The sequence below is a fragment of the Eucalyptus grandis genome, chromosome 6 (assembly GCF_016545825.1).
Source record: "Eucalyptus grandis isolate ANBG69807.140 chromosome 6, ASM1654582v1, whole genome shotgun sequence".
Classification (NCBI taxonomy): domain Eukaryota; kingdom Viridiplantae; phylum Streptophyta; class Magnoliopsida; order Myrtales; family Myrtaceae; genus Eucalyptus; species Eucalyptus grandis.
Window position 1 is genome coordinate 33962634 of NC_052617.1, and position 24343 is coordinate 33986976.

General features: G+C 40.1%; 3 protein-coding genes and 1 long non-coding RNA gene across 6 annotated transcripts; 2 read left to right on the top strand and 2 right to left on the bottom strand.

The window, feature by feature from the left end:
- The first annotated feature begins 1535 nt into the window (after window positions 1-1535).
- On the top strand, window positions 1536-3985 carry LOC108960673. Of its 2 annotated transcripts, none has more exons than XR_005552091.1 (5): window positions 1536-2549; window positions 2794-3423; window positions 3503-3656; window positions 3741-3821; window positions 3906-3985. It is a non-coding gene; the product is annotated as an uncharacterized LOC108960673 (long non-coding RNA). The 2 variants fall into 2 exon arrangements; XR_005552092.1 differs by having other exon boundaries at window positions 3503-3549.
- Window positions 3986-4080: 95 nt separating this feature from the next.
- On the top strand, window positions 4081-5161 carry LOC120294791 (DNA-(apurinic or apyrimidinic site) endonuclease, chloroplastic-like). Its single transcript, XM_039315301.1, has 2 exons — window positions 4081-4335; window positions 4523-5161. The coding sequence occupies exons 1-2, from the start codon at window positions 4131-4133 to the stop codon at window positions 4642-4644; spliced, it is 327 nt and encodes a 108-aa protein (XP_039171235.1). The 5' UTR covers window positions 4081-4130; the 3' UTR covers window positions 4645-5161.
- An 897-nt stretch (window positions 5162-6058) lies between these two features.
- LOC120294893 (peptide chain release factor PrfB3, chloroplastic-like) lies at window positions 6059-8494 on the bottom strand. The gene is made up of 3 exons (XM_039315801.1): window positions 7486-8494; window positions 6599-6779; window positions 6059-6408 (listed from the first exon to the last, which is right to left on the bottom strand). Exons 1-3 carry the CDS (start codon window positions 7522-7524, stop codon window positions 6116-6118), a joined length of 513 nt encoding a protein of 170 aa, XP_039171735.1. The 5' UTR covers window positions 7525-8494; the 3' UTR covers window positions 6059-6115.
- A 1009-nt stretch (window positions 8495-9503) lies between these two features.
- LOC104449218 (magnesium transporter MRS2-I) lies at window positions 9504-14488 on the bottom strand. 2 transcript variants are annotated; one of them, XM_039315799.1, is made up of 12 exons: window positions 14399-14488; window positions 14000-14311; window positions 13877-13906; window positions 12996-13146; window positions 12787-12908; window positions 12142-12216; window positions 11405-11632; window positions 11273-11317; window positions 10502-10546; window positions 10328-10357; window positions 10040-10159; window positions 9504-9931 (listed from the first exon to the last, which is right to left on the bottom strand). In XM_039315799.1, the coding sequence occupies exons 2-12, from the start codon at window positions 14249-14251 to the stop codon at window positions 9845-9847; spliced, it is 1185 nt and encodes a 394-aa protein (XP_039171733.1). In that variant the 5' UTR covers window positions 14252-14311; window positions 14399-14488; the 3' UTR covers window positions 9504-9844. The 2 variants fall into 2 exon arrangements, with proteins under 2 accessions (XP_039171733.1, XP_039171734.1); XM_039315800.1 differs by lacking the exon at window positions 10328-10357 and having other exon boundaries at window positions 14000-14419.
- Window positions 14489-24343: the final 9855 nt, after the last annotated feature.

Consider the following 24343-nt stretch of genomic DNA (forward strand, 5'->3'; position numbering starts at 1 on the left):
GAAGTGCCACTAGCTTTCAGGCATATTAAGATAGATGATGCAGCAGCACTTGTTCGGATGTTACAAGACATGGAATGTGTAGTACAGCGGTCCAACGGCGTACTTAATCACTTCGCGATACACCGAGCTTGGGTGGCTAGAGTTTGACCCCACGGCGTCCACCGGCAAAGTTGGTGGCCACATTGCACGGGTCAGGGGGTTGCTTTCCCTTGATGTACTTGTTGACGATCATGTTGAATTGCCCGGCTCCATCGGTGTCGCTGCTTCTGTAGAATATCACTCTGTGCCTTTGATCCATGCAAGTGAGGGAGACCTGCAATTCACGTTGTGATTTTCTTCTTTTGGATGTGACTACCTTTCCCAAGCATACGAAAATTGCTTATTTTAGAGGTAATCTTCTCTTTCAACATTGGGCTAGGGGTTTGGGTTTGTGTTGATCTTTTGATGATGAAAATTGCTCATTTTGATGATTGTACAATTGTTGGCGAGGAGGCAGAAATTCTTATAATGGTAGGTTTGGGCACTTTGTTAGGTGGAAGCAGGGATGGGGGGACTTTCACGTGAAGCGGCACCTCGAGATGACCAAGCGAGCCATGTCGGTTGTTTAGCACGTCGAGCAGTGTTTGTTTTCTGATTCGCTCGAGATCAGGGACTACCTAAAAGCGATCAAGCACTTGAGCTCCATGCGACTCGGATTCAAGGATGTCGAAATGCTTCTGTCCAGGCCAGGAGAATGTGCGGCTAAACTTGGTCGGTTTCGATTACTGCATGCACCGGCTCTAAGTGCCGGTAAGCAACTGTGTACATTTGGGCGCTCCTTACGTGTTTCAGGAAATCGCGAGGAAAGGCTCTGCAGAGGAGAGTGAATATAATAAAGCAAGCGTAGAGGCTAGCATGCAGGAGGGAGAAGCCGGCCTTCTGGGACCATGCATTCAAAATAGGTTTGAATTCGCGGGCCCCATAGATTTTATGGGGAATATAAGACTTCTCGCTGCCGGACATCTTTGGTCTTGCAAAGCAAAGCGAAACACAGGGCAAGAGTAAGCGGCAACCCACTGCAGAGTTCGGAGGGAGAGAGGGAGGAAACCATAATCGCGTGCCACTGCTTCTCGAGTTTTCTGTTCGAGACTACGAGAGGTGGAGGCGATCTGGAGAGTTCCCACCCTCCACCACGTCCGAGGAGTATATATACCCTCTTCCTCAAATTTCCTCTGCCTTCTTCGCCCTCGTTTTTCTCTGAAATATTCATCCGCCATGAGTGATTGTGATCGGGAGAAATCTGACGATGAGTCTGCTCCTCCGCCGCCGGCGAGGAAATGTGAGGGAGAGGGTATATATACTCCTCGGACGTGGTGGAGAGCGGGAACTCTCCAGATCGCCTCCGCTTTTCGTAGTCTCGAACAGAAAACGCGAGAAGCAGTGGCACGCGGTTATGATTTCCTCCCTTTCTCCCTCCGAAGCAGTGGGTTGCCGCTTACTCTTGCCCTGTGTTTCGCTTTGCTTTGCGAGACCAAAGATGTCCGGCATGAGAAGTCTTATATTCCCCATAAAATCTATGGGGCCCGCGAATTCGAACCTATTTTGAATGCATGGTCCCAGAGGGCCGGCTTCTCCCTCCTGCATGCTAGCCTCTCCGCTTTTCGTAGTCTCGCATCATGTAACGATCCAAGCTCCGTACAGCAGCAGCGACCTCATCAGAAGAAGAAGCCACGAGTTCCTAAGCTGAGGAGCCGCCACTTCAAGACTTCGAGAAGGCAGAGACCGTCGTCAGGAAGAAGAAGAAGCAGGAGGAGGAGGAGATCTTGATGAGCTTGAAAGTCCACGCTTTTGGTGATTCTTCCCTCGTGCTGCCTCTCTTCTTCCTTGCGTAGCAACACCGTACTACATCTCTCTCTCTCTGAGTGTGTCTCTCTGTGCATTCTTTCATCCATGAGGCAAGTATTTCGAGTAGGGTTCAGGGGTTTCGCCACCCCTTCTTTGAGGTTCGTCCGGGTACCTCTCATTTTTGCGTGAATTTTATAGTTTTTCTTTCCAGATGACTACCTTTTCACTTCAGTCGGTCCTTCAGCAAAAGCGACTGCTAAGCGACAATGCGACGGCAGTTTCAAATCCTGGGTTTCGCTCTGTGATGCTAAGCCTTGCTTTGGTTCCTTAAAATGTTGTTAACTTTTCCGCACGTTGTAGCTTCACGGCTGCTCCAAGATTCTGGGTTGGTCGTTCTATCGTCTTGCTCGGAGCGAGCGAAATGGTGTCCGAAAGGGGCGTGTCGAATTTGTTGACACCTGAGTCGGCGGCGACTTTTGAGGACAAGAAAGGGAAGAAATCGAAAGGATCGGTAGTTTCAGTTCCTAGTTCTACCAAAAGTCATGTCAAGGTATTGTCTTTTAATCGAACCTATCGTTCCACCTGTGTTTTGGGGACTTGACCATTTAGCATTCATTTTTTCTGCAAAAAAATTCTGGTGCAAGCATTGATGAAGTCGTGTTGCCTAATAATGACCTGGCCAAAATTGAGGCAATGACATTTCACGAATTGAGAGCTACATTGAGGTGAGGATGAATTGTTTTAGTTGCAAGCATGCGATAGTCGTTACAGTGAGATTATTGAGCGGGAAGTGAATATTACTAATGGAAAACCATGAGGTCTTGAGAATTCGCCTTCAACAAGGAGCAATTTGTTTATGAAAATAAAATTTATTACATCACGCTTTTTCTCAAAATGATAATGAAACCTGTAAGTCCTTTTTTGTCTTTCTATGGTTGTTTCTGAGGCTTGTAAATTGTTATTGTAAAGCATGTGGGAAGAGTACATGGAACGACTGGATTGAAGGACTGGCTCCCTACCTACTGTTGTAGTTCAGAGGCATTCTGATTTGTTACAGCGAGTGCATTTGACCCCAAATGAATTGTCATATTTTGACCGAGAATGTTGGAGTCTGTATAGACATTCTGATGTTTTAATCTAGTTAATTGATACAATAATATGCTTGTAGTAGGGTTAGTCCATTTGCTTTGTGTCTATTCGAATGAAATGCTTCTCATCTTAAATAAAGATCACAGCCAATGATCAGTTAAGTTACTTATGAGATATAATTAGCATCTCAAGTGATGTTGGATGAATAATAAAATTGACATGAGTTGCACTTTGTATGTCAGAAACGCAAACGTACTACCTTTTCTCTATATTAATTTGTGTTAGGTGGATACCGTGCCTTCTGGTTTTCTCCTACATTTGGCTTTTTTGGATTATTATTGTTGAGGTTATTACTAGTTTTTTTTTGTGCAGATAAAGCCCCTTTCACTTACATATGGCTTGGGCATATCAGATCATGATTCTGAGGGACGGCTTGTCATTGCAGAGCTTGATTCGTTCTATGTCTTGAGCGGTTACATTCCTAATTCCAGTGACGGCCTGAGAAGACTGGTATCAATCTATTTCCTCGGTTTACTCTGTTACACACTTTCAAGTATGATTCATTAATTCTGTTGCTTATTTATGTCAGACGTATAGGATTTCACAGTGGGATCCATCTCTTGGTAACTACATAAAGTATGTTCAGCACTATGTAGCCCTTTTGTTTTTTGATAAAGCTATTTAGACTTTTGTTCTGGAGTCATTATTCACCATATCATGGATCAATTCTACAACCTATAAAGGTTTTCCAATAGACTACTATTTTTATTCTTTTGCAATATTGTTTCATCTCTTACTCAAATTTGCGCTTGCTGTGGGCAATACAGGAACTTGAAAAGTCGAAGCCCGTGATTTTGACTGGCGATCTGAATTGTGCCCATCAGGAAATAGACATTTATGATCCTGCGGTAAGGGAAACAGTCAATGTATCTTTTCTGCCTTTTATTGACTAGGTGCATTAATAATTTGCATGAGCTTTTTAACTGTCACAGGACAATGTCCTGGCCACACCATATGCCCCCCACCCCACTTAAAAGGAGGGGAAAAAACAGAGAAGAGGACTATAATCAGGCATTTCCTCCATACAACTGAATTTTGTTTTGGGTTTTTGTTGGGGGAGAAGGGAAGGGGGTGTTTGGGGTTTTGTGTTTGGGGGTTGATAAAAATCACAATTCAGGCTGTTTGGCATCCCGAAACAGAAGTTCTCAATACGTCTAATGTTTCTTATTTCTGTCATTAATCTGATTGTCATGAGACTCCAGGGAAATAAAAGAAGTGCTGGATTTTCAATTGAAGAAAGGGAATCTTTTGAGACCAACTTCCTCTCGAGGGGCTTTGTTGATACCTTTAGAAGACAGTATCCTCATGCTGTTGGTTATACTTATTGGGGTTATCGGCATGGTGGGAGGAAGACAAATAAAGGTATACATAGATCTACTTGATGGAACATTATATATCTAATGTTACACTTCTCTCCTGTAATGGTGATAATATGAGCAATGACAAGCTTTTGCTTTTTATTGAGTCATTATGCATATCGTTGTCTTATCAGATAGAGCATATGGAAATAGGTATTCTCACCTGTTAACTATCCTCTTGCAATCTACAGGGTGGTGGCTCGATTATTTTCTTGTTTCAGAATCTATAGCAGACAAAGTTCATGACTCGTACATCCTTCCTTATATCACCAGTAGTGATCATAGTCCTATTGGCCTGATTCTCAAGCTTTAGTTCTGTCATCTCTTTTGGGATTTTGGTGAATGGATCCTGCAAAGGTAGTCCGGCAGCATCATCCTAGATGCTGTTTGCTGAAAAGTATTGAGCTTTTATTGTCATTGTCATTCATGTTGAAGCCACTAGCAAGGGAAAGTTTTTTTGATGAAATTTGCTTAGCAAAGGGGGCAAAGAAAAGAAGGACGAGATGAGGGGGCTGACTGTATTTACTTTATCTGGGCCCTGTGGAGTGATCTGGGTTTTTCTAGATTATTTTACATGGCATCTTTTGGAGGAAGAGTTATGATGGAACATTGAGATCACTTTTGAAAAAATCTGTGCAAGTTTTTGAACATACATTCTAATGCCGAAGATGATGATGTTCCCATAATTAGGTGCGAAAATGTTGGCAATGTTTTAGACAAATGTAATTAGCGAGTTTCATTTATTTATGGAATCCTCCAGCTGCTCAAGTGTATTACTGTTTGCTTTGATTCCTTGACAACTACGAAGGCTCCTAGAATTTGTCTTTGCATGATAAGGGAAATTTGCTTGGAATTGTTATGTTGGTTATACCAGGAAGTCCCAGCAAACTTCACAAAGGCCAGGATAAAGCCTGAACTGCTAATTATTATCATCGTCCATCCACATGTTTTTGCCATCTTTAAACTTTTATCTATATCAATGAACTGCAATTGCTTCTTCATAAATCCTGAGCTGCTTATTATTGCTTCTTTCTTAGTTATTCATGCTCATAACGTGAACTTATCATGCCCACTGACTTCATAAAGCAAGTGAGAAGACGAGGCCAAAGCTCGAAGGGAACAGTAACATCGAGAAACGAATCTACCACGTGCGTTTAATTGGCACGCCTGTTCCTCACACCAGATCAAACATTGGGATATCGACATGTAAACTTAATTACGTCATTTCGAATTCTGTGAATGCATGTCTTATACATACTCATCGAACTTTGAGCAATGTTTGGTGGAATTAGAATTACTTATTGCCGACGGTTAGAATTACTAAAGATCGTGAACCAGCAAAGAAGCTCCACTACCTGGACAAACTGGTAACTTCATATGCCTAGGTCGTGACAATTGTCCTGATCTCGAGTAGTTTACACGCGTGTGATGGGGATTTGATCGGATTACCTTCAATTTTTTAGCTAAAATCTCTCGGTGCCTCCAGTCAAAATGCCTACCGAAGGGTCACTTACTCGTGTGATGGGAATTTGATCGATTACCTCCAATTTTTTAGCTAAAATCTCTCGGTGCCTCCAGTCAAAATGCCTACCGAAGGGTCACTTTCTTTTTTCCCAACTTATGGTTTTGTCAACAAAATATATTTCAGGCGTAGATACATGTATGACAAAGGAACGATTATCTTGTTTTTAACAAAAAAATAAACTTCAAGGGCTAAAACTTAGGGATGAAGAACCAACGCAGAGAAATAAATTAATATAGCGAAATTGGGAAAAACTGCTTTACTATGGAGGCATTTCATTTGAGAGTCTCGTCTGGATATGGGCTCTAATCAGAGGTTCTATATTACCGCCCAAAACAGAATACTGGCCAGGCATTTCAACACCACTTCTTACATCTTTCACATGCTTGCGAGGGTAAAGAACGTATCTTCGGACCTCGTCTCGCCATATGTCGAACACATTTTCTTTCTTGAAGCCATTTATGCCTGGAACTCCTACATCGCTGGCTGCGACAAGAAGCTTATCCTTCAACGGGTTGAGGGCCTTAATCTTATTTGCAAAAATGCTCCTTTCACCTGGGATAAAAATTTTGAGAGCTTATTTCGCAATCACAAAATGTCGTACTAGACAGGCAATCATGAACGTGTGTTGAGGAACAGGCATTTGCTTCTTTGTAAAGTCAAAACCGGATTGCGGAAACCATTGGTAGACAAATTTGAGTTGGAAGGTCAACCCTAACAAATAAGGGAATAGACAACTCATTACCCGAAGATTGGACGACAAAACCAGTAAGAACATGCTGAATAACAACTCCAGACCGGCCTTCAATGACTTTTACTTCAGGCGATGACAATAGGCACAAGATTAGCAAATCCTCCTCACTAATTTTTAGGTCAGGGGCTGAACCACGGAACAGAGGAATTATATCGACAGCTGCTAGGCTAACCTGCAAATTTTGAGTACTAAAATGAGGAACTGACAGGAATTTAGGGGCCAATGATGTAGCAGAACGTAGCAGAACAGAAACACATTACACAGAAAAGGCTTGTCTGGACCTTCAATTCACTTGTATAAGAAGCAGATATACTATAAAAAGAAACAACTTGAATGGTAGGATCCCATGAAATGCAACAATTCCCTTGGCTATGTTTTTGAGTGAACTAAATCAACCTTAAGCTCATGTGCAAAATTAATCCACACGCCATTTGAAGTTGCATATCTTATATTTTTTAGCCAATGTTAGACTCTATGGTACATGTATACATCTAGGTGCCACACAAATATCTAAGTGTGTAATTAATATAAGATCAAGAAAGAATTTACCCAAATATGTACAATAAGGTGCCATGAGTACGAGTTCATATTTAGCTGCTTTGATTTCAAGAAAGAGCCACAGAAACAATCAACCTTCCAATTCCAATGTGTTTTTCCTTGCGGGTGGTCATTTACATGTTGGTCATGTCTTTAATACACTTTAAATTGTTTCTTGATATTAATGATGCACTAACCAGATGCCACTTTTGCCTTCTGAAATCTCCGGAAAGAGAAGAAATAAATCATTCAGAGCTCATTGGTAAAAAGAAGTCAAAAACCAATAGCAATATACGAAAGTCAATGTTTCATCAAAACAAAAATGATAATTGTAAACCTACCTCATCAATTGTTGATCCAGTTTCTGAACCACTTATCATTCGATGAACACCCCTCTCCCCCTGAAGAAAACCATATGCATAATCAAATTCAAATTCAACCGTTGCAGAAGTGATTCCACCATTTGTTGCCCGACGCTTCTCTACAATCCTCCCTCAATAACCTTGCTTCTCAGCCCATTTTTGGTACATTCTCAGTAGTTTTTCAGCCCATAACTGGATTAGCAAATGCATGAGAGACAGAGAGATTGGAACCAGCAGAGGCATAAGCCCAAAAGATTCTTCTTTTCTTGGGTCAACAAAACTGAGTGAACTTCATCGAATTAGCTAATGGAAAAGGAATATATCCCCATTATAGATGCATATTACAGTCCACTATTTTCCAGGATTTCATCTGTCATATGCAAATAGATTGGCAACTTATCATTCCCTGTCCTAGTTCATACTGATGTCAAAATGAAGTATCCTCATAACAGAAGTATCCTCATAGTGGAGAATAATATCGCACCACTATCCATACTGATCAAATTCTCACTTTTCTTTTTTCTCATTATTCTTTTGATAGCCACCACATTATCACTCAATGTTTACTTCTGAGTTGGAATTCAGGGGAGGAACATGCAAAATACCTCCCACAGGAAGAAGGATACTAGACAATAAATTAAATATCTATTTAACCCTGGAGAAATCCCACAATTGATTTTCAAGACATCTAAGTCATCAAGCAAAGAGACTCATAGATAAGAAGTAACTGAAATGGTGATGTCCACAAGCATACATATATACTAGCAAGATTCCACTAATAATGTCCCACCCTTATATGTACATATTTATGCAGTTTTTTCATTCTCAAGTTCTTTGAAACTCCTATATTTTGGCGTAAGTATTATAAAGAAGCAGGAACCAGAGACTGTGCATCCATCCTACATCAATGTATATTACAACGGAAGAGTGTGATATAAACATCATCTCTTTGCACATGCATAATTATTCTAGGAATGAAGTTAGATTATCAAACCTCACGGTAATTGCCATTGGATTCAGCTTTGATGACCATCGACACTCCATCCACATCATATGGTCCCTTAAGAAGCTTTAACATCTCATAACGGTCCAAAAACTTACTCATATCCAAAGACGAAGTGTATGCCTGCTCAAAAAGAGCGTAATTAATAGCATCCATCTCCACCAGTTGAGTTATCAGCTTTGCTTCTTCCGCCTGCAAATTTCAGCAGATAAAAGTCAACGAAAGCCCAGCAACTGCACTTCCTTTAATTGATACAATTAAACTAGATATGACAGTAATTGACACATTAAGAATCAAGTTAATCTTGGAAGAAGAGTCAAGACAAGTATGTGCACATGCTTTCAGGCTTCAGCACAGATAATGGGCAAACCAATGACCCAACAATTGCCCAACTTAATCCACACCTACTGGGTGGAAAAGCTTATTCTATGAGATGGATATGGCATTCCACACCACCTTGTAAATTATATCCCTCGGGCATCGACTGCTCTGGTGATGTCTGCCAACTTCACAAGAACATCATAGGATTTAGCAGGATCATCCCAAAGGTTGTAATCTCGAATCAGTCCATCAAGCTTAATCCATTTAGCTTCTTCGATTTGCAGTGCAGTAGGAGCCATCTTCTCAGTGTGTTGAACTGCATCTTCAATCTTCCTTTTTAGTGAAAACAACCCCGGAGAAAAAGAAATGCACATTTTACAGAAAAGCCGAACTGCAAAGATTTTTACCCCACCAACATCCCAGAAACACTTTTGCTTACATTTCTCAGAACTCGTGTCAGATTGTACAAGATCGATTTTTCTAAAACCTGAGACTTTGAGGAAACCGGCTAAGATAGACATAGAAGGAAGAAACTAAATTCCATTGAACTTTTGTACAAACTAGAACTTCAGTTTAAGCCAATTTATTGTGATAGCAATAAGAGTACATCATGCATAATGAAATTACAATTTCACTTCAATACACATATGTATCCAAAAGAGAACACCATAGGAATCTACCAAGAATTGCGTACTATGTAAATACCAATTATTCGAAGGTTAGTTACAAGTATCGTGTGTAACAAGATCTGTGGTACACCCAATTATCCTGTGTGAAATCAGGAAAATTTGTGTAAATAAGAGGAGAAAAATGGTTCCCTATAAGCTTTATCCACAATTGCTGCTAATGAATACTGTCCTGAGGTATTTTTCCTTGCATGGTTTGAAGATTCAAATGGGAAATGAGAGGGCGCACCAACAACCTCAGCCACACCAGTATTACAGTTTTTGGCTATCCGAATCAAAACAAACTCCATCCTCATGGCCCTGCCCTTTAGTCGTCCCAAAGGGAAAGTCAAGATCCAACTAATCCCTTATGACGAGCATATGCAATTACAACGATGAATAAGAATGCGCAAGCGGTTCCAGTCACGATCACAACCTGCCAGCATTAGGGTACAGTTTTCTTTTTTAAGGAAAAGTAAAATCGAAAAGAGAAGTCAAGAAGGAGATGAGACGACGAAGTTATTAATTGAAGGTTCAGGCCTACCCATTTGAACATGTAGCCATGGTTATTGTTCCAATCATAAGGTATGTTCATGCCGAAAATGGCAGCAACCAAAGAATAGATGGACAAAGAAACAGTTCCTGAACTCAGGAAGAGCTCTAGCTGCAACCATAGACAGAGAGGAGTCAAAGAACATTGAATAAATCAATTCAACGACTCCGGACATTAGCAACTAAATGAAGAGGCGAACTACTTGGGTACACATTTAAAAAAGAAACAATTGAGAACATGAACGCACACAACAACAGAGAGAGAGAGAGAGAGAGGCACCTGAATCAGCTGATTCCGGTGATTATCAAGCTGAGGAAAGAGAAAGTACTTAGAATTTTAGGAAAAAGAAAACATTGACTTGACTCCATGCAAAACTTTTGCTTTTCCCCTTTTTATCTACTTGATTCTCTTTATAGAAACATGCTATACAACTAACTTAATCAATCAAGTTACCTGGATGTTAATGTAGTCCTCAGTGTCATCGATATATTCCCGAAGCTGCACATGAGCAACTTAGGCAAATCAAATTTTTCGAAAAATGGACATTATACAGAAAATCAAACTCTCAAAAGTACAATCATTTTAGTCATGCATCACAAACAATCTTGAGCAAGCAAAATGAAAATCTGAATAACTATTTGACTAGAGCACATAATGAATTAATCAGTTCAAAATTTCCAACTACCTTAATGGCGTGAAATTAACACAAAATCAAAACATCTATAATTTATCTGCTACCCTGGTAAACAGAAAAGCAAATCATTATGAAGAGATTGATTTTTATTTAGTACAGGATATTTTCAACTTCAATTACAACAACGCATCACAAATTTCATTCTCCCAACACCATGACAACTGTTAATTATTGACCCCGTACTGATGTAGAAAACCTATAGTCTCTCCTTGGCAAAGAGAAATTTTTTAATGGATTCATAAGCTCAAATATAGTAATTAGACGAATTTCATTTAGCCATCCCAACTCACATGAGAGTGTAAATACTAACAAGAGAGTCCCTCAATCATCATTCCTAATATAATCATGTATCACAATGATGCCAAAAAAAATGACAATTGTCTCTAGGACAAGCATCACTGAAATTCATTACCTATCTAAAGTATCAATGGACGCACTCTACCCAAGATTTTACAACAGATAAATGCAGGCAAATTCTACAGCAACTAAAGGATCATGCAGATAATTCCCTATGTAATGCAAGTACTTACTGTTGTCAGCTTGTTCAATGTGCCATCAATTTGCATAAAGTAAGCCTGAAAAAAAAAATTGATGCCTATTCAAGAAACAACACAACTTAAAAAAACCATCCACAAAAATATCAACAGGAAATAGCTCAAAACCTCAAGTAACATTTCCAACTCCTCAACATCATCTTCATCTCCACGAACTGTTGCCACACTCGCCCTACTGGCTCGAGATATTTTTGAGCCAATGGTAGGGGAAGCAGGAAACCAATTTTGGGCTCCTGAACCACTTATAGGGGAAGATGCACCAACTTGTTTTCTTGACAAATACAAGTCAGCCATATCATCATCATCATCTAGTAGTTGCTCAAGCTCATCCCTTACCTGCAATGTACCATAAATACCTTTCAAGATGTTACCCTCCTACACGTCAAAGGAACGCTGAGGAAGACACCCGTGTATAGTGACAGAAAAGTCCATAATGATTGAGAATATCAACAATAGGTTCTGTTCAACGATATTCCTCTAAATAGAGCGAGAGAGAGAGAGTGCAGTGTTCAGTCAGACACCATTTGATGAAGACAATAAAATCTATCTCGATTATTTATATATTAATCAAGTACTAACTTTTCATACAAGCTCATCTAAATACTCAATTTGAAGATACAAACATTTTATCATGCATAGGATTGTCAGTCAATCTAGACCAAGCCCTTAAAGTTGCATGAGTACATAGAATCAAGAAAGACAAGGACAACTCAAAATTTATGTTACTCGCGAAGATATCATACTCAGTCGAAAACATGATAGATAATGGCAAGGTAAACCATTTCGATTTCAGCAATGACCCAGAAGTTATATAATTTTGCAGGGCAAAAAGTGACTCACAATACCTTTTGCACCCTTGCTGTTAGCCTTGTCATCGCACTCTTCAATTTACGAACCCTATCCAAGTTACGGCTGCTAATCTACAAAGACCACAGACAGCAGACATGCAAATTTAAGAGAAACATTTCAAACTGAGATTGAGCATAGAAGCATGATCGACCAGCCAGCATCGAGACATTGTTGTAGAATTCCAAGCATAAACAGTAATGACTCAATTAGTACAAAAATCAGTGTTAAGCAAAAGAGGCAAAAGCCCAAAAAAAAATTTGCATATCTCGATCAATCAACACAAGTACAACAACAACTAACAAAATTCAGCTGATCATGCATAACATCACATCAAGCATGCAAAACCAAATGGACCAGTCTTCAAGAGTTCACCAATCACTCGGGCATAAAATCCTTAGAGGGAAGTAGATATGCCTGGAATTCAACAAATGAAAGCTACACTGCAAGAACATTTCAATCAGTAAAACAAAACCTATTTCCACACAAACAATAGTATTAATTACACTAAGAACTGCAAATGACAGTATTCAGCTGCATATCACTCCTTTAGAAGGAGAAGCAACAAAAACAATTAAAGAACCTAGCATTTTTATTTTTGGTTTATTTATTTCCCAGTGAGATAAGGAAGAGAATCTACCTACTTTTGAGGTGAGCTCATCTAAAGCAGGATAAGCAGCAGTCTCCAATTCAGTAGTACGTGCTGCAAGAAAGCTACAAATTGCTTCCAAAGCTACCTCCAAGGCACGAAATTCAAATGGAGACTCTGCATTGCATCATATTACAACTATCAAAAGATGGTCCGCTTAAAACAAATCCAATTTGAAAGAGCCAACTCAAACACACCCCATACCATCATCTTCATCAGCTTCAACATCATTCTGTACATGAGAGTACTCCTCTGCATCATCTTGACCCTGGCATATGGCATTTACAGCTAATCGCCGTTGGAGCTCCTCAACAACTGGTATGACATTTATATCTGATGGGTCTCGAAGCAACACCTACAAGCCAATAATGCAAGTGCCATCGCTACTTATGATGTAAAACATGAAAATAATCAGACCCGGAACTAACTTAGTTCTTAAATAAGGGAGAAAGTAATTTCCCACTAGAAGACATCAAATTCCATTCTTGCACAACCATTTAAGTATGTCATAAGAAATGTTGTAATTTATCTATGGGAAAAAGCATGAATATAAGTACCTAGCTTGTTAAGTAGTCTCACATAAAAAACAGAGACACCTGCTCATGCAAAAGGTCTGCGTAGCTTAACAGGAAAGAGGAAACATCTAAAGACTTGAGGATAACGAGAAAGCTCTGTTCAGTCATAATTGGCTGGAAATAAAAGGAAAAGGCATATCATGATTTCAGAATTGAAGGCTTTCACTGTATTGAACAGTTGCCATTCGAGCTTGCAACTGAAAGACAAGTTATGCTGAACCAGGGAGAAAATCAGTGCTCGCCTAATTAAGGCCCGGCGACTAAACATTTAGCAACCTCAGAATTCCAGTCAATGGTACTAGAACTCATCGCAATAAAAGAAATACTTCATCAAATGCAAGAAGGAAAAACTCAACTGAATTAGTCAAAGAAATAGGAAAACGTCATACGCTAAACCAATTCCAAAACGTGAGTGACGATACACAGGGCTTTCAGACATCACGCAAGTACCGCTCTGCTCAATAAACATACAGTAACCGCTAAGAAAGACACAAGCCGCTACGCACTAACCTCTTCGGCAGTGATAATTGCCTTGATATGCTGCAAAAAGAAAAAACGAAAGTCAGCACCAACAATTGAAGGCACTTCAAGAAGAAAGGAGAGAGAAAGAGACCAAAAAGGAAAAGGAGAGACCTCCAAATTGACGACGATGGCCCTCTCACGGCCGAGGATGGCGGAGGGGTAGGACAAGAGCGGGTCGAGGATGCGGAGGTCCCGCGCGTGGATCTGCACGCGGTGCATGATGGCGTACTTGTCGACGTTGAGCACCGTCCCCCGCCCCGCCGTGTCGAGGAGGATCCAGCTCCGCGACGGCTGGCCCTTCTTCTTCGCCGCCTGCTGCTGCTGCTGCGGGTCCGCCGGCACCACGCTCCCTTCTCGACCCATCTCCAACCATCCCCAGCACTCCGTCCGTCGCCGAAACGGCCCCCGAACAACAAGGCACGCCTACGGCACGGAAGGATTCCCGCGTGAGACGATTCCTCAATCGACGCTAACAATTTCACGTCAACAACGATCGCTAGATTGGCGTACCTCGAGCGGAAGCGGGGAAGCGAATTTGCGGATTCGCTTTGGAGATTCTTCGCGAGAGGTTTTTGCAGAGCGAAATCGAAAGCGAAGCGAGCCGGATCGTAGACGCAGGGCCTCGGACAGATGGAAACGAGGAAGGGAGCACGTGGCTCTATGGGCCGTCGGCCCATTTTAGTCACCGTGCGAGCGGGGCCGTTTTGTGGTTTGGGTGGGATCCGAGTGAAGTCGTTTTGATCACTCGATTGAGACTAGCTTAAACTATAATTCACAACTACATGAGTTATTGCAAAGTAATAGGAACTTTAAATTAGAGGTGATCAATGGGTGGACTGGTACAACTTTGAATTTGTTCAAGGGACAATAAGTGTCCCGGTATATTTTTTCACTCGTGCTATTTCCAAAATCATCATTTTGACCGTTTTAGTTGACAATATGGCTAATGAGCAGGTTGTGTTAGACATGCAATAGTACTTATTGGGACGCTGAATAATGCTTCCGTTTGACAATGTGATGCTTACTAAAACGGGAAGAAGTTGCTATCGAAGGTGAAACTAGAAAAGTATACAAAGCAAGTTTTCATGATCGTTATGGAAGGAGTGTTCTTATATTGAGACCTGCAACGCAGGTATTTATCCATCCTGTTGTTGCTAATTTCTGTAGCTTTTATTTGCTCTTACCTATTAACTTGGCAATAAATCTTGCAGAATACTTAATCGCTTGACGACCAAATGCGACATCTAGTCTATTTGGGTTCATTTAAAGAAAAGGTTAAAAAAAATTCTTGCTAAAGGATTCATCCCTAACTTTTTATGTAACATGTCCCTTATTTTAGGCTAGGACCTTGCTTGACAACAATGGATGATATTTTCTTTTTCTGACATCCTAAATAATCAGAAATGATATAGTCGATTGCTTCATAAATTCTTGATTAGATGTGGACTGATGTTTATTGGTAATGTATTAATTATGTAACAACCAATTATGGTTGACCATTAAGTTGTTTATCCTGTTTGAAGGGTCAGCTTTTTAAAAAGATTGGTTTCGAATTTTTTTGCACATGGGGTTCTAATCTAGCTCATTCAGGTTCAATGATATTTGGTTACTCCAGTTGCGGATAAATTACACTGTTGCCAATGGCTTCACAATTTTGGCTCCCATTGAATATGCTCAATGTGAACAAATTGTAGAGACTATTTAGCTGTCATAGCCAAACAATGTGGGCAAAGTGATGCTTCATCCACTTTTTGGGTGTCTTGCAATCAACAATTTGATAGATATTTGTCATGTATAGTCTGATTGATTAGCGAACATCTACATTGACTGAAATGATACAGTTGACTAAGTTTCTTATCACTGAAAAGGCTAATTTTTAACTCCATGCAGAATTGTCCTGTCCCTGCCGCCAATTATCAATGGTGCACATTCGGCAATAACTTTAAAGACAAAAAATGTTCTCATTAAATCTACTGCGACGGACTTAACAAAGGCTATAAGATAGTTCTAAATACAATGGTGAGCATACTCAATTGTTTGTCGTTTTCTCTACACTCATCCTTCTGTATAGAGGACTCATGCGGGCAAGTGTTTTCCTTTAGGTGACAATCTTCTCAGCATACTATGGGAAGAAGTATGAAGTTGAACTAGTTGAAGTGATATACTCTAATGGGGAGTCATTCGTTTATCCTGAGTTGTCCCTATACAATATGGAAGTGTCCTTATCTTATGTCAATGATTCAATTGGAGTCGCCTTGAAAGCTGAAGAGGTATTGTGAATATTCATTTCAAGGTGGAATTTAAATGTTCGCATTAGGTGGATGTGAGCTTATATTAGAGTTGGTTGGTTATATTATACTCTCATCAGTTGAGTTAAATTTTTTGTTCGTAATGTGCTATTGTGCTATCTTGTTGCTACAATGATATCTAACAATGACCTTGTTTTATTTATTAGGTGGCCATCTCTCTTGCTCGCTCTCTCTCTATCTCTCACCTTTTTTTTTACGAGAATATCTCTCAGCTGAATGGTGTGCAGTGGTCGCCTTTGTATCTCTCACGGGTGCACATGAGATGGAGAATCAATTACGGCAGTCTTAAGTGACCATTGCAACGGAGATGACCGCCACCATGGGGGTCGTTGTGGTGTTGGTGTCACCCGCCATCGAGGAGGACATCGTTGTTGTCCTAGAGTTTCAGGGGCAGTCATTAGGTCTAGGTTTTCTTTTTGTTTGTTTGATTTCTTATCTAATCCTAGTATTTTATATTGCAATTTTTCAGTAATTATATTAGAAAGCATCCGTAGTACGTACGATTATATATGAAATGAGTTGTCGGATAAGTGATTTGATATAAAGAAGTTCGAGGATTGTAATTTCAAATCCCTCATTTTGTTCCACTAACTCCATGCTGCCCTCTGGTCAAACATGGCTTGATCCTATTCTAGAATGGAGAGATCTCAATATGAGATTGCTGACTTTGTTTCGTTCAGATAGAGATAAGGGTAAAAAAGGGACTCTCGATGATAACAACGTAAGAAGAGAAAACGAAAGAGAAAACCTATTTGATTTTCTTTAAATATTCACTGAAGAAAAAGAAAGAAAAATTGAAGGGAATCGGTCACTTTATATTCGATTTGAGCAGAGGAAAGGAAAAACAGTTCTGGTCTAGGACAAAGAAAGAGGAAAAACTCAAATGATTTTATGTCCCCTCGGCAGTCCTTCCTATCCAACGGGAGACCAAACCATTGCTGAACTTAGAGGCGTACCACCATCACCGCCCGTGGCGGTGGTAGGTGGCAACCGCTGGTAGAGAGGGATGAAATGCGGCAACATATCACGCTTAAGAGGTTTCGGATTTCCCTTGCCTGCGTTTTTCGCTTAAAGGACACACAATGAGGTGTTGAACCAAATCATGAACCCATTTAGGCAAAGCAACTGCTATAATCATACGGGCTAATCATGGGTGTGGTTCTGGGGGGATTTACATAAAAAGCTCGGATCTACTCAAAAAGTCCTCATCTCCTAGCCAATTATTCTAGTATCTTACACCATGTTAGACCACGGAACGAGAAACAAAGGCAAACCCTGATGCGGGAAATCAGTCGAGAGTCGCAAAGAAGAGAATTAGCCTATGCCCAAACTCGGGGCAGCAAAAATCCTGCCTTCATTTTCGTCCTTGATGCTTTGTATCTCCTGCTCTTGTCGAGGGTTTGTACCCCACAGGATCCAAAGCTACTAGAGGTTTCGGATTTCCCTTTACTGCATTTTCTACAACACTGCTTCCGATGCCAACATTTTCTGCAACACTGCTTCCGGTGCCAACAGGAGCTGCAGGGGCAGGGAAAATAGGCAAGTGATGCATAGGAACCAAAATAGGGAACCCAACAACAGGGAATCTGCAACACAACAGTTAAAATTGGTATCAGGCGACATGCAAAAAGACAGCAGCAAAAACTTATATGCTAATTTCTATCATAAATTTCTCTTCAATTTCCTTCCATGAAGGAGGAGAGGAAATTTCTAGGAACTGATAAACAGCAGGTGGCTCAACCAAGTACACAGAATGTTTATAACTGACCAAGACTATGCTACTTGACAAATGAAAGAACCAAAAGCTTGAAACAGCTCACGATGACTTCAAATATTTGATGACCTCCAGCACAAAATCTTGCTAATTCAAAACAAACATGTTGGTGCATAAGATGAAGGAGAGGCTCCTAAAATTCGAACATATCAATCATCTATCATCTATCATCTACTTATGCCAAATATCACGATAACCATCAGCAAAGAACACCATACAAGTAGAATGCATTGCTAGTAACCTTTAGTTTACTCTTTAAAATAGTTCATTCACTGTCGCGACCAAATTTTTCGGGTGATGAACCACCTAGGGTTTCGCTAATGGATTGTTAAGCCTAAACTTAACTCGGGCTCTCCTAAGCCCATACCAATTCGCGACTTAGGTTTAAATTGTTAACATGCAATTGAATTTTAACGAGTCGTCACTAATCTATTTTTGGTGGGTCGATTAGAAACCTAGTAAAGTAACGGGAGATTACTTTACTCCTACAAACCCAGACTAAGGGTACGGGGGGACTTGGTTACGTTAGATTTCTCTAACGCCATTTCGGTACCTTTCTTTTTATTTTATTTTTTAAAAAAATTTGGCAAGCAATTTGGATTGATTTTAAATCTATTTTCCTAACATGTGAGGTGTTCATGCAGGTGCGCAAACCACCAATTTAACACCCAAGAAAGCAATTAAATGATGCATAACTTACCTCAAAGTAACGAAAGCATCTGCGGTGTTAAATTAAAAATCCACATCAACAATCCTAGATATGGTTTCTAATTAACGTGCAATTTCTTTCTTTTTGTTTTCACTTATTAAATGAAAATATAGTCAATATGCAATGCAATGCTATTAATTTAATATGAAATGTTATAGCATGGCAACATGACCTAAACTATATGACATAAATAAGCATGCATTCTATTATAAAGAAATGTAATAATTAAATATGCAACTTAAATTAACCTAAATGACTTAATTCTAATGACGTGCGATGCAATGCAATGCAATGACGTACAAAATTATTTCAATTAAAATGACATGTGAGCTATATGTCACGCAATATTTATCAAATGACCTAATCGATGACGGTAAATTTCTAATTAGAAATGAACCTAGCAATAATCACTAAATGACGTGAACCTAAATCTATATGACATGCAAATGACATTTTTTATTTTAGAAGTGCAATCTATCCTAGAAATTGCAACTAATTCATCCTAAGACAAATTTTATGAAATTTCAAATGAATCTAGCTAGATTAAGATTCTATCTAATTTAAACTAGGATTAAATCATATTAAATCCTAATTTAAACTAAGACATTATCTAAATCTAAAATGTCATTTATCTAAAAAAAGATGATCTAAATTTAAAATGAAACATGCAATTCTAATCTAATATGCACAATGATTTTTTTGTTTTTCTTTAATCTCGAAATTAAAATTAATACCTAATTAACATGCAATTCAAATAAAAAACTAACAACCTAAATGAATGCACTTTTTTGGATTTTTTATTTAAAAATTCATAATAAGATTGCAATCCTAATATGCAAGATAACAAAAACGAACCTAGTCCTTATTCAGATTTTTCTTTTTTGATTTTCTTATTTAAAAAATTCGAAATCAGATTGCGATTTTAACCCTAAGATTAAGAATATTCTAAAACATACTTAATCCTAATTTGAATTTTTTGATTTTTCTCTTATGAAAATAAAATTGATCCAAACACACGATATCAAATCAAGCAAGACAATATTGATATCCAAAAATTGGCGAACCATATCTCGCGCATGAGATCGGGTTGACCAATTTTAATTTTAAATCGCGAATCAAATCTCGGGCTTGAGATTGGATTGTCGATTTTTATAAGGGATTGCGAGTCGGATTTCGGGCGCGAAAATCGGACTATCAATCCCTTTTGCTTGAGGGGGACTTTCATGTTGGAACATCAATCATATATTTAGGAATAATCCTACTAAAGAAAAAAAAAAAAAGTAAATAAGTGAGAATAACATTAAAAAAATAAAATAAAGTAAATAATAAAAAAACTACCTAATTGATTCCCTTTTTTTCTTTTTCCCTTTCAAGCTTTACGTTCGTGCGACCGGTCACCGGCTCCGGTGAGGGGGCGGCGATCGAGGTCGGCAAGGAAGAAATTTTGGCGGCGGCGGTAGCGGAGCTCGGGAAGGGGACTCGGAGCAAGGCTGGAAATCGGATCGGCAACGGCAGCAGCCTGAAGGCGGAGCAGAGGTAATGCGGCTGCGGGGACGCTGGGAAGGTAGGTAGCGAAAGCGGCAGCTCGGACCAGAGGCGCGGCTCGTCGCGGGAGCAAAGCGGCGGCGCTCGGGAAGCAAGGACTCGTGGAGCAAGGGCGCCGGGCGGAGGACTCGGTCCGTGCGTTTGATCTATTCGGGTCTTGCTCCGGATGGAGGGGAATCGCTAGGCGTCGGACCGAGGCGGTGGCTTCAGCGGCGGCGGGAGCGAGGCGAACGGAGCGAGAAGCGGCGTCGGTGGTGCTCGGTGATGTCGAGCGAGAGATCTGCAGTCGCGGGCTTGGAGGTACGGCGGCCGGCTCGAGCTCGGTTCCAGTCGCGAGTCCGTGTAATGGCGCGGGTGACAAGCGGGCGATCGGTGGCCGGCGCAACGGTGGCGGAGGCGCGATGGAGGCCGCGTCGCGGTCTTTGCAACGCACGGCCGAGCGTGTTGGGGTCTCCGCGAAGAAGACGATGCGGGCCCCCTTCTCTCTCCCTCTTACGTCACTTGTTGCGGTGCTTTTGTTTTTCACGGGTTTCTCTCTCTCACTTTTTAAATTTTTCTCCTTTTTTCGATCAAAAGAAAGAAAACTCTCCCAGCCCCCTTCGTACACTGTTGCTTTTATAGGGGTAGGAGATAAGTTTTAGATTTCCCCTTCAAATCTACATCCGCGATACTTTTTCACCAATTGGTCACTATTGATAAAAATTCAAGATTACGATAAATATTTTCTCAAAATCCAAATCTCGCAAAGATAAATCGCAATATTTTTTCACACATGTGCTCTATCCAAAAGATTCATATCCCGGAAAAATTTCAAAATTTTTATTTTTCACGAGATAATTAGAAAACATGGGCTTGGGCCAACCAACTCACTTTGTGGGCTTAGTCCAACTAATTTGACCCCATTCGCACCGGTCCAATAAATAAAATGCCAAAATAAATGCAAATATAAATCTATATGCTATAAAATTAACCCCTAATTTCCTATGCAATAAATAAATAAATTAAATCGTCAAAATTTAGGTGTCAACAATGCCCCTCTTTGAAGGTGAGCTCGAAGAGGTTGCCTTCAAAGACAAATTGAGACCTAAATTTTGACTATGCACACGCATTGAATGATTTTTTTGTCGGGAAATGTATCCCATTTTTTAAAATGCAACTCATATGATGCATGTAAATGCTAATGCAAATGCATGATGTGAAAGGAAAAGACGTACCTGCAATTACTTACCAGTCAGTGCGGTAGAGCATCTTGAGGTACATGATAAATCCCTATTTACTCCACAAGTACCCAACTCTCACTCAGGTTCCTTGAAAAGCGTAACAGGTAGGAACATTCACATCCAAAGTGAAATGTTCAACGGAAAAAATTGAGACATCCAGATCAAAACTGAGATGTCAAGATTTTTGAAAAACTCAAAATACCTAGATCCAGACTAAGGTATAATGAGAAGGATTGACAAACATTCACATCCAGAGTGAAATGTTTGAATGAAAATAATCAAGACATCCAGGTCCAGACTGAGATGTCAAGAGTTTGGGATGCAATTTGTATGCAAATGGTAAAGGAACCTACCTGGAATGTCTTACCTTCAAAGAGGGTAGAGTGATTCAAGATAGTTGGTGTTACATGTTCAGGACCCGTACCTTTCTACGGTCGCCTAAAATAGTAACGAAGAGACTACTTTCATAGGACCCGTACCTTTCTACGGTCGCCTAGTAGGATAGCAAGATTTTGTAAGGAAACTTCTTTCCTAGGACCCGTACCTTTCTACGGTCGCCTAGTAGGGCAGTGTTTGGTTGTGTCTAGGACCCGTACCTTTCTACGGTCGCCTAAACGGGGATTCACTTTCCAAGACCCGTACCTATCTACGGTCGCCAGGATAAGGAATCATTTTCCAGAACCCGTACCTTTTTACGGTCACCTGAACTGAGGTAATTGCTTTTCCAGGACCCGTACCTTTCTACGGTCGCCTGTTAGAGCAATAAGGTTGTCTAGGACCCGTACCTTTCTACGATCGCCTAAACTGAGGTTTTGCTCGGCTAGGACCCGACCCGAACCTTTCTTCGGTTGCCTAACGTTGCAGCATAGATTATCTGACTAGGACCCGAACCTTTCTTCGGTCGCCTTAATTAGATTGAATCTGGAGAAAAATCTTTGGGGGACAGCTCAATCGAGTGTCGGAGTTTTCAAAAAGGAATACATGCACAATGACAAGTATTTAAGGTATGGATAGAGATATACTTACCTGGTATCATCTTTGTTCCTGGGGAAATGTCTTCTGCAAAACATGGTCATAGGGGAAGCAATATGCATTTGTGATCACAAACATGCATTAATTTAAGGGAGGTTTATGCACTATGATTTATATCAAGCCTGCATCACCTAATTTCCATTGGGAAAGATTTCACAAAGAATGTTCCAATCTGAACACATGAGTATCATGGATGTGCCAAATGGGGGACCTCTTGGTCTGAAAGGACTTTTCATTCATCCTCATTAAAATGGGTTGTTTTATCCTGACCTTTGATGCGGGATTTTGACAGTCACTTCATCTCACCATCGTCATGCCGAACAAGGGTCCAAGTAATCTCGCAAGTGGTACGAACTTACCAATCTGAGAGGTCTTTAACAAGGACCATAATGCGGGCTTGGTCAATGGCTTAGCAAAGGAGACTCTATTGAAAAATGACATTTCGCAATTGTCTTAGGGTTTACAAGCCAAGAAACATGAGAAATGAAGCAGAAATTATCTTACTCGCACTTTTTCAAGCGATGCTTTCAAACATATGAACTTTTACGTTAATTCAAATGCCCTAATCTGAAGAGACTTTGTAAAGGACGTAACGTAGGTTGGGTTCATAGGTTGAGAAACGAAAGGATCATTTGGCTCAAAAAGTGTTTATGGGGTCAAAGTTGGTGATCATCTTGACATTTCCAACAATTTTCCTGCCTATCGTCAAAGATTTTCTTCACTTCACAACTCCACCGATTGCAACATCTCAACATTTGAGTTTTTTTTTTTTTTTGGGTACCACCTTGTTGGCGATACGACTCACTTCATCAAGTGTTTGATTTTTTTCTTTGGGCATTGGCCTTGCTTTTACCAGCACACCTTTGCTTTTCATGCCCCATTTTTGCACTTCTTTTTTTGGACAAAGTCTTCATTTTTATCAGCATTGTAAATCATGCTAGCTTGAGTGGTTTGATCTTTCTTGCCTTGCCCCAGTGTGGGGGATGATCACCAACTGGGTTTAATGTGAAATGAATTCATAGGTTCAAGGGGGCTATGCAATGGATAAAGTGTATAGGATAGAGAAAGAACTGCTCTTCGTCGTCCTAAGGCACTTTAAATTATTGTACAAGTCACACTGTAAAAGCAATACTTGAAGATTGATGCAAGTGTGAGTAAGAAAATTCCTATCATTCATTTCAAATCTTGTCCTAGTATGGGACGATCCTTGACAGGGATAATTTAAAAAGCTCTTCATGTGTGTTGGCTCAAAGGATTGAACAATGGATATACCTGTAGTGTTTTGGGTAGCAGAAGAAACTGCCTCTCATCACTTTGGTTGACGTACCATTTGCGAGATCACCTTTTTCCTCATGGGCATGGAACTTTTCACACAACTCACCGGGGGTCAGTGTATGGAATAGGGTTTACCTTTCATCATTCCAAAGTATCCCATTTCACACATTCAATTTATCTCACATAATTTATCAAGGAAAACATGCAATATTTGCAACAAGTTTAGACAATTGAATTTGCAACTCAATGAGGCAATTTATTCATCATAAAATGTTTGCAATTCAAAACATGACATGGCAAATTCTATCATGGGTAATACTTTTTGACAGCATCTGAATTAATTGGAGTGGAAAACACACGACCATCCATCTCTTTAGATCAAAGCACCGCCATGAAGTACCTTTTTTACCACATATGGGCCACTATAGTTTGGAGCAAACTTCCCTCCAGGATCTGGAAAAATTGGCAACAGCTTCCTTAGAACAAGGTCATTTACCTCGAAACGTCTCGGCCGCACCTTTCGGTTGAAAGATCTAGCTACTCTTTGTTGATATGCTTGGCCATGGCAGAGAGCCTTCAATCTTTTCTCAT

Excerpts from the sequence above, each read along its gene's own strand:
- LOC120294791 (XM_039315301.1), top strand. The coding sequence starts at position 4,131 with ATGTTTCTTATTTCTGTCATTAATCTGATTGTCATGAGACTCCAGGGA. Across the intron at positions 4,336-4,522 it reads TGGGAGGAAGACAAATAAAG|GGTGGTGGCTCGATTATTTT; the intron begins GTATACATAGAT and ends TGCAATCTACAG.
- LOC120294893 (XM_039315801.1), bottom strand. The coding sequence starts at position 7,524 with ATGATAAGTGGTTCAGAAACTGGATCAACAATTGATGAG. Across the intron at positions 6,780-7,485 it reads CTGGATCAACAATTGATGAG|GTTAGCCTAGCAGCTGTCGA; the intron begins GTAGGTTTACAA and ends CAAAATTTGCAG. Across the intron at positions 6,409-6,598 it reads TTTTGTCGTCCAATCTTCGG|GTGAAAGGAGCATTTTTGCA; the intron begins GTAATGAGTTGT and ends TTTTTATCCCAG.
- LOC104449218 (XM_039315799.1), bottom strand. The coding sequence starts at position 14,251 with ATGGGTCGAGAAGGGAGCGTGGTGCCGGCGGACCCGCAGCAGCAGCAG. Across the intron at positions 13,907-13,999 it reads CCATCGTCGTCAATTTGGAG|CATATCAAGGCAATTATCAC; the intron begins GTCTCTCCTTTT and ends TTCTTTTTGCAG. Across the intron at positions 10,358-10,501 it reads AGGACTACATTAACATCCAG|CTTGATAATCACCGGAATCA; the intron begins GTAACTTGATTG and ends CTCTTTCCTCAG.